At 43.2% G+C, this 9026-nt stretch overlaps 1 protein-coding gene across 1 annotated transcript; it reads right to left on the minus strand.

Annotated features, from left to right (window-relative positions):
- Positions 1-1058: 1058 nt before the first annotated feature.
- On the minus strand, positions 1059-3123 carry LOC140556604 (testis-specific serine/threonine-protein kinase 6-like). Its single transcript, XM_072680684.1, has 3 exons — positions 2316-3123; positions 1201-1661; positions 1059-1117 (listed from the first exon to the last, which is right to left on the minus strand). The coding sequence occupies exons 1-3, from the start codon at positions 3089-3091 to the stop codon at positions 1059-1061; spliced, it is 1296 nt and encodes a 431-aa protein (XP_072536785.1). The 5' UTR covers positions 3092-3123.
- Positions 3124-9026: the final 5903 nt, after the last annotated feature.

Genomic DNA, 9026 nt, shown 5'->3' on the forward strand with positions numbered 1-9026 from the left:
GTAATAAACAGGGAAGACAAACATAAAACAAACCAAAACAAAAACACAACATTAACTCTCAACTACATTAAAAGGCCTAGGAATAAAAAAATGAGATTTGAGACGGGATTTTAAAAATTGCAGTGTTGGGGCTCGTCTGGCATGTGGTGGCAACTCATTTTATAGTTTAGGTATAGTTTAGTGCATCAGCCTGGATTTAGGGACCACCTGAAGGAGCTGGTCGGCAGATCTGAGTGACCTTGATGGAACGAATGGCTACAAAAGCTCAGAGAGAGAGGTGGAGCTAAATCGTTCAATGACTTATAAACAAAGAGCAAAATCTTAATCAATCCTGAAACAGACAGGAAGCCAATAAAGGGACGCAAATATGGGCGAGATGTGTTCTAGATAACGTGTTCTTGTTAAAAGACCAGCAGCAGTGTTTTAACTGTAGCTGTGCGATGGAGGCCTGACCGACACCAGCGTGAAGCCCATTACAGTAATCAAGTCTGGATGAAGTTAAAGCATGTGCATAAAGACCCTCTCAAAATCATTGAAGGTGTCAGCCCCTCTGTATCACACCCTCCCCCAGGGCGATTCCGAGCCGCCGCCCACACGCTCACAGAATGACTTTTGTTGTGTTTCCGTTCTGGTTTTGATTCATGGATTCGGTTCTTGTTCATATATGTTCGGTTCAGTGTCTTGATTCGGTTCAGTGTTTGATTCAGGCTCATCACGTCATGTTTAATTCATGTGTTTCACCTGGGGGGGGGGTGGGGACTTAAGGGGCTTCAACGCTCAGTTCGACGCCGAGAATTAAATGGTTTGGAACCTTGATGTACCCAGAGAGGTTCCCGTCTCTGACCACGGTGTGTTTAGGCCAGCTTCGGCTCGACTTCTTTGTTTGCGAGCAAGCCACCCGGCGGTTCAAGTACTCAGCGAGGTTCACTCACTATCTGCTAAGTTATTACACGTCACAACATTTCACTGTGGGCTGAGTGACAACAGGTTCTGCTTCCTCTACCAGCCCATGGAGTGGGACATTTCCTTCAGAGCCGGACCCAGCCAGAAGGTTATCGTTACCAGGAGCCATGCTTGATGTCTACAGGGGGTGAACCCTGTTCATCTTCTTCAGGATCTGTTGGAGGAACAAAAGGACAAAGATTGACCAACTGAAACTGAACATTTTGGACCATCACAATCTCTCAACACTCGACTCACATACATTAAACTTGGGGAATCTCAGCCTCCTGTTTCCCTGCCTCATTGTTGGCTGCGCCTCCACAGCTTCCGTCTCCACCACTGGTTCATGGAGCAAGATGTCTGGAGTCCCATCCTCACGTCTCTGCTCAGAACATGAAGAAGCAGAAGCTTCTGTAGAGGCAGCAGAATGATGAGCACCCTGCTGAGAAGACGAGAAGTCGTGCACCATGGACGTCCTTTTGAAGAACTTCCTAATTCTTCTTTGAAGTGCTCGAGAAGCTCTGAGGATCGGTGCTGCAACATAGGTTTGAGCTGCCTTCTTAAGTGAAGCACAGCTGAAGCAGCCAATCTTCTCCCTCACGACCTGTACGCTTCCAGCTCCACTGCAGTCGTCCTCCTGGAGCGGGAGGACCTCTTGATGAGAGCAGCTTCCCCCATCCTCTTCATCAACGGGTACCACTAAAAACCTGCCGATAACTCTGGAGATGGTAGAGAAGCAACAGAGAAATGTACTTATTGTTAGTGAGCTGACACTCTACTTTATCTACACTACATGGACAAAAGTATTGGGACACCTGCTCATTCATAGTTTCTACTGAAATCAAGGCTATAAAAAAGAGTTTATCCTGCTTTTCTTGGAGTAACTGTCACACTGTGCAGAGAGACAGTTAGATTTTGGCAGGAGCATTGCTTTGAGGATTTGATTGCATTCAACCACAAGAGTGTTAGTTAGTGAGGTCAGGATGTTGGATGATGATCACCACCCCACCTCGTCATCCCCAACTCCCTAACTCATCCCAAAAGCACTGGGTGAAGCACCACCATCATTCCAGAGAACATAGTTCTTCCACTACTTCACAGCTCAATGCTGGGGGGCTTTATACCCCTGCAGCCCTATCCTGGCATTAGGCAGCATGGTGCAAATAGGTTCATGTTTATCTGCTCCAGAGAGTCCTATTCTATTGGCGGTACTTCTCTAAACTGACTAGACAAGCTGTGTGTGTGTAACTTAAAGTTGCTGAATGATTTCATTATAATCGGTGTGTCCCCAAACATTTGGTATATGATTAAGTGTATATAAACATTGAGCTTGGACTTGATATCCAGCACAACGTTCGACTTAAAGTTCTTGCCTTGATTTTAGCCAGGGGTGCCGAGCCACCTCTTTCACTGAAGGCCGAGTGACAGGATCTTTCTGCAGCATGTAGGAAATAAAGGCTTTGCAGGGTTCCTCCACTGCAACCTCCTCTGGATACTCCAAGGATCTCCGCTGGAGAATTGGGATCATAGCCTTCATAGAGTCGTAGAAGGGCAAGGACGCAGTAACCATGGCATAATAAATCACACCGAGGCTCCACACATCGCTCTTCTTTGGATCATACCTCTGACGCATGTTTATCTCAGGTGCGCAGTAGTAAGGATTTCCACACAATGTCTTGCATAGGTCAGGGAAGCCTCTTGAGAAGCATCCTAATCCAAAGTCGGCCAGTTTGATTTGACCATCAAAGGTCAGCAGAACATTATTTAATTTGAGGTCTCGATGGACAATGTTCTGCTGGTGCAGGAAGTCCACCGCGCTGAGAAGCTGGGAGAACCACGTTTTGGCCTGGTCAGTGGGGATGGGGCCAGTCTCAACGATATGATGAAGGAGATCCGTGGCAGCAGCCTCCATCACAATGTACACACGTTCCTGCATCTCAATAATTTCATGCACCTGAATGATGTGAGGGTGCTTTACTCTTCTGAGAATGGCGAGTTCCTGGGATTGTGCCTCGTAGTCCATTATTTTGATGGCCACCTGGTTTGGGTGCCTTTCAGATGAGGCCAGCTTAACTGTGCCGAAAGTCCCTTCACCGATGACGCTCAACACGTCGTACCCAAAAAATGTCAGAATGTCATCAGTTTCCATGTTTTCCCTGCAAACAGAAGGTAGAATTGACAGTTAGAGAAGGTAGAGGTATTTCCCCTGTGAATTGGAATAATAAGCTGTAGATATTAAACAAAAAAGTCAAACCACTGGACTGGGAGAGCGCCTTCTCACATATCTAATTACAAAACTGTTCAACTCAGAAACTGAACACAGCGTTACATTAGAAGAAGGGCTTTTAGAGAATTTAAGTGTTTTTGAGTGTATCGCCCCCTAAAGGCAGATCTGTGTCAAAAAAAGGCATCATCTGACCAGAATCTCTGTGTTATTTTTTAAATAATTAACATTTGTTTGTTGGATTTTTCAGAAGTGTATGTACAATATATACTGTATTGACAAAAGTATTGGGACAGCTGCTCATTGCTTCTTCTGAAATTAAGGGTATGAAGTATGAAGTTGGAGTAACTGTCTCTACTGTTCAGACTTTGGAGGAGCACTGCTGTGTGGATTTGATTGCATTCAGCCACAAGAGTGTTAGTGAGGTCAGGATGTTGACTTTTCACCACCCCACCTCATCATCCTAAACTCCCCAACTCCCACAAGTGTCATGTTCTAATACAGAAGGGGTTCTGTTCCATAGAAAGAGGGATAAACACTAAAAAGCAGTGGTTCTGGTCACAGTCTTTATGGACCTGCATTTGAAGTTCTGATGAAGGAGCTCTCTGCTCACAACACAGAACCTTTAGTGTGGAGTGAAAGACAAAGCCTTGTGCATTACGTCCAGTTGGGGTTCTAGACTCACACACTCATTAGCATAATGTGACGCCAGCCTTCTTTTGGCTCGAGCGGTTTGGTGTTGTTGTAATCAGTAATTAATAAATGGTTCTTACCTCGTCCTCTGTGCGAGAGAAGCAGACGTAGAATCTGTTTCTAGGTTCTAGATAATAAGGATCTAGATAAGTGTCCACCAAATGATGTCCGCACCAATAGTACCGTAGGAATCAACTGTCTCGCGAGCTGCTGAATCGTAACTGAGCCAATGAGGGACAACCTGCCCTTTTATAGGTGTTCCGATTCCGTGACATCATCGATGACATCACAATGGAGGGTGGAGCCTGGGCACGCTACAGTGTTCTGAGAAGCAGAGCTGTGTGTCCTTCATTGACTGTACACACAGTGCTGTGCAAAAGTACTGCCCCCCTCTGGTGGTTCTCTGTTACTGCAGATTTGCAGCGATTTCTTTTAGAACTTCCATCAAAATGTTCTAGATAAAGAGAACCTTATAAATCACTAAAAACACTACTGCATTGATTTACACAACAAATGTATTTTGCATGCAGATCAGCCCTGTGAAAAAGTATTTGCCCCTTCAGTTACTTCAGCAGCACATAACCCAAACTGCAGTGCTAATCAGACTGAGCTGATTGAACACAGCCAGGTCTGCTGAATGAACCCTCACTCATACTGAAGTTCAGATCAGGTCTGAATGACGGGATTCACAGAGCTTTATAGCAGAAGTACTGATTCAGGGTCTCCAGCTACCTGTTAAGACGTGGTGAAGATTTCCCCAAGAAAGGTGCATAAAGGAGCTGAGCATTCTGGGAAAAAGATCATCTGCACTTAATATAAGGGGAAATGGTTCAGTGTTTATTACTGGTGTGACCCTCAAACAAGCAGCTATTACTGTAATAATCCTAGACTAATAGACTGGCCAGTTTCAGCTGGTCAAGCTTGTAGACCAGTTTAATTCTTGACCAGTATAGTGTATGTTTTTATTTGAGGTTAATGGTTTAACTGGTCTACCAGTATGACCAGCAAGACCATACTGGTAGTTCATCAAGCTTAACCAGCGTACTGGTTAAGCTTGGTTATAGGAGACTCTATTGTTCGACACGTGAAGATAGCTAGTCCTTTAGGGGCTCCAGCAGTGACTGTTAGCTGTTTACCGGGAGCCAGAGCGCCGGACATTAGCGGCAACCTTAAGCGGCTAGCAAACAGGAGATATTCGAGGATAGTGATTCATGTAGGGGCCAATGATATCCGTCTGCGGCAGTCAGAAATAACTAAGGATAATATTAAAGAGGTGGTTAAACTGGCCCAGACGATGTCCGATGCCGTAATTTGCTCTGGTCCCATCCCAATGAGGCGCGGCGCTGAGTCCTACAGCCGACTCACAGCACTGAAGCGCTGGATGTCCAAGTGGTGTTCCGAAAATCATGTGGGCTTCATAGATAACTGGTTAAAGTTTGAGGGCAAGCCTGGTTTTTTTAGGTAGGGATGGTGTCCACCCCACGCGATTAAAGCCAAACAGAGAACATCTAGTTAACATTAGATCACTATCCTCGAAAGCAGTGATCGTAAATGAAATGATATGCGATCAGAAACTAGATGTTTTCTGCCTAACCGAAACCTGGATTAGACCTGATCAACATATAGCTCTAAATGAAGCCACCCCCGCAGGCTATAAATATGTACATAGCCCTAGATTATCAGGCAGAGGAGGTGGAGTATGTATAATCTACCAGAATACACTAGAGATTATTCAAAAACACTGTAACACCTTCACCTCTTTTGAGCTTATCTACATTAATATATCAAATCCGGCCACAAATAAAAATGTTTTCTCACTGATTAATATTTATAGGCCTCCAGGGCCCTACTCTGAATTTTTAAAAGAATTTAGTAATTTTGCTGCAGACTTGGCAGTGTGCAGCAACAAAGTTATAATAGTAGGAGATTGTTAATGGATCGTCTGCTTTTTCAAAATGAATATTAAAAAGGCGCTTGTATCAATTTTAGATTCTGTTGGCATTATACAAAACATAACTGGACCCACACATTACTGTAATCATACCCTAGATTTAGTCCTGACCCTGGGTGTTAGCATTGATCAGCTAAATATTCTACCTCAAAGCTCAGTAATATCAGACCATTATCTAATCTCCTTTGAGCTTCATCTTAGGCAAAATGTAAATTCTTCTCCCCAACACTGCCTAAAGCGCACAGTAACACCAATGACAGCTGTACAGTTTACTAAAAATCTCCCACCCCTATCAACCTTAGCTTACACTCCGTCAGACCAAACGGAGCTCGTTAAATTAACAAACGATCTAGAGAATACCCTTCCATCAACCTTAGACAAAGTAGCACCGTTCAAAAATAAAATGATGAGGCCAAAAAGGCTCGCACCGTGGTACAGTGATCATACTCGTACCTTAAAACAAACTAGAGCGCAAATGGCGGACGACCAAACTAGATGTGTTCAACTCTGCGTGGAAGGACAGCCTTAGTCAATATAGAAAGGCACTCATTAAAGCTCGCTCAGTGTATCTGGCCTTGCTGATCGAGAAAAACAAAAACAATCCCAAAATTCTTTTTAATGAGATCTCTAAACTTACTAAAAGCCAGGCAGATACTCAACCCCAGATCCCAACATCTTTAACCAGTCATGTTTTTATGGACTATTTTAGTAATAAAATAGAAAATATTAGACAACAAATCCAACCCTGCTTATTAAATCAAACATGGCCGTCACCTGATGTAGTTGCTTTAGAACATAACTTAGTTGTAGAACAAAGGCTGGAAGCCTTCTACCCACTTCCACAGCCTGAACTAGAAAAAATTATATCCTCAGCTAATTGTACAACATGTACACTCGACCCGATTCCCTCTAAATTGCTAAAAGAAATTCTCCCCATTATAATCGGACCTCTTTTAACAATTGTAAATTCATCCCTTAGCCTTGGGCATGTACCCCAAACCCTTAAAATAGCAGTTATAAAACCTCTAATCAAGAAACCAAATCTTGATCCTAGCATATTATCTAATTATAGACCCATCTCAAACTTAACATTCATATCTAAGATATTAGAAAAAGCTGTGGCCCAACAACTCTGCTTATACCTGAGTAAAAATTACATGTATGAGAAATTCCAGTCTGGATTTAGACTCAATCACAGCACAGAGACAGCCCTAGTGAAGATTACGAATGATCTCCTTCTTGCCTCTGATCAAGGCTACGTATCTTTATTAGTCCTACTAGACCTTAGTGCAGCCTTTGATACAATAGATCATTCTATATTACTAGAATGATCTATTGTATTACAATATGACCAAGCTAGTTGACCAACATCATAAGAATGACCAAATTTGTTGACCAGCTAAACCAAACTAGAAAACCAGTATGACTTGAAAGCTTGAAAGGACAAGTTGGCCATGCTGATGAACCAGTTAGTTCATCACACTCATACTGGTCAACCAGTTTGGTCATAATGATTGACAAGCTTGGTCAGGTCAAATAACAACACCACATCCTATGCTGATCAAAATCCATTGCAGGTCATGCTGGTCGACAGTTTGGTCAAGCTGGCTATTCTGGTGGACGAACTTGGTTAGGTTGGTCCTGCAGGTAAACCAGTTAAACCATCAAACTCAAACACCAACAAACATACCCTTTGCTGCCCAAAATTCAAGCTGGGTCAGAACATCTCCAAAACCTCAGGCAGGTCTTGTAGGGGGTTCCCAGTATGCAGTGGTCAGTACCTACCAAAAGTGCTTCAAGGAAGGAGAACCGGTGAACTGGTGACCCAAGGCTCTCATTAATGCTCATGGAGGCCCCGCCCACCTCACAACTTACAGGACTTAAAGGATCTGCTGCTAATAAAAAAAATACTAAATAAAACTTGCTGCCTAGCAAAAACACAAACACTGAATCTCTCCCAGAGCTGAACTGCACTGGATGCCTTTTATTGAAGGTATTGCTGGAGAAGCACATTCTAAATATTAGATATGATAAGATATGAACTCTGTAATTCCTAACAGACCATTATTAATTATTACTTAACAGATATTTATTGCACACTGCATAATTTGAACACTACCCCTAATTATTTATTATTCTTTGTCTGCATTGTGTTGCTCTTGTTTTCTGTATGCACTGTGTCTATGTTACATCATGGTCCCGGTGGAATGTTGTTTCATTTCAAACTAGCTGAGTTTTTCTTAACTAAGCAGTGAAGCACTTTTGTAAGTCGCTCTGGATAAGAGCATCTGCTAAATGTCATAAGTGTTAATGTAAAAGGGAGACAAAGAAAGTGGCTCGGGTCAGACCACACAACACTATTCCATCCAATTATTTCTATGCGGCGTCAGTGAGCTGGAAAGCGGGCCTTGTCTATAATTGCGTGTTGGACAAGGCCCTTAGCCAGCGCACTAACACCATGGTAGTGATGTTGGATGAGGCTGTAATCTGGCATGCTAACATTGCAGTAGCCATGTTGGACGACGCCTGTAGATGGTGTGCTTTTGAAGGCGTGTTTGTGTTAGCTGTCTTTTGGTCTGACAAAAGTATTTGGACACCTGCTTATTCATTGTTTCTTCAGAAATTAAGTATATTCAACTATATTAATGTCCAGGGAAAACTTTCTACTCAATTTCAGAGCAATGCTGTGAGGATTGGATTGCATTCAGCAATAAGAGCATTAGAGAGGTCAGAATGTTGGATGATCACCACCCCACCTCATCGCCAACTCATCCCAAACGTACTGGATGGAGCACCTCCGTTTCAGAGAACACAGTTCCACTGCTCCACAGCTCAATACTGGGGGGTTTTACACCCCTCTAGCCCACACCTGGCATTAGGCATGGTGCACAACACAAGACATTATTGTTTATCTGCTCCAGAGAGTCCTATTTTGTTGGCAGTATTTTTCCACAGGGACTAGACAAGCTGTGTGTGTGCATTTGCACATCTGTGTCAGCAATGAGTGCTCTATCTTTCTCTCTCTCACACACACACACCCCTATACATACATATAGAGTATACATGGCCCATGTCTAGATTTCAGTACATCACCGTGGCAACAAGCTCATTATGATGTCACAATAAATGAGGGTAGTGATGCAGAACTGCAAAACTGTACAACTTGAAAGTTGGTCATTTCTGTTGAGTTCAATGAACGAAAACACTCAGAAAACG

Source organism: Salminus brasiliensis, chromosome 5 (genome assembly GCF_030463535.1).
Source record: "Salminus brasiliensis chromosome 5, fSalBra1.hap2, whole genome shotgun sequence".
Classification (NCBI taxonomy): domain Eukaryota; kingdom Metazoa; phylum Chordata; class Actinopteri; order Characiformes; family Bryconidae; genus Salminus; species Salminus brasiliensis.

What these genes read in the sequence shown, in the direction of transcription:
- LOC140556604 (XM_072680684.1), bottom strand. Translation starts at nt 3,091, where the DNA reads ATGGAAACTGATGACATTCTGACATTTTTTGGGTACGACGTGTTGAGC. An exon ending in CACCCCTGGCTAAAATCAAG is followed by an intron (nt 1,662 to 2,315) that starts GCAAGAACTTTA and finishes TACCATCTCCAG; the next exon opens with AGTTATCGGCAGGTTTTTAG. An exon ending in ATTCCCCAAGTTTAATGTAT is followed by an intron (nt 1,118 to 1,200) that starts GTGAGTCGAGTG and finishes TTCCTCCAACAG; the next exon opens with ATCCTGAAGAAGATGAACAG.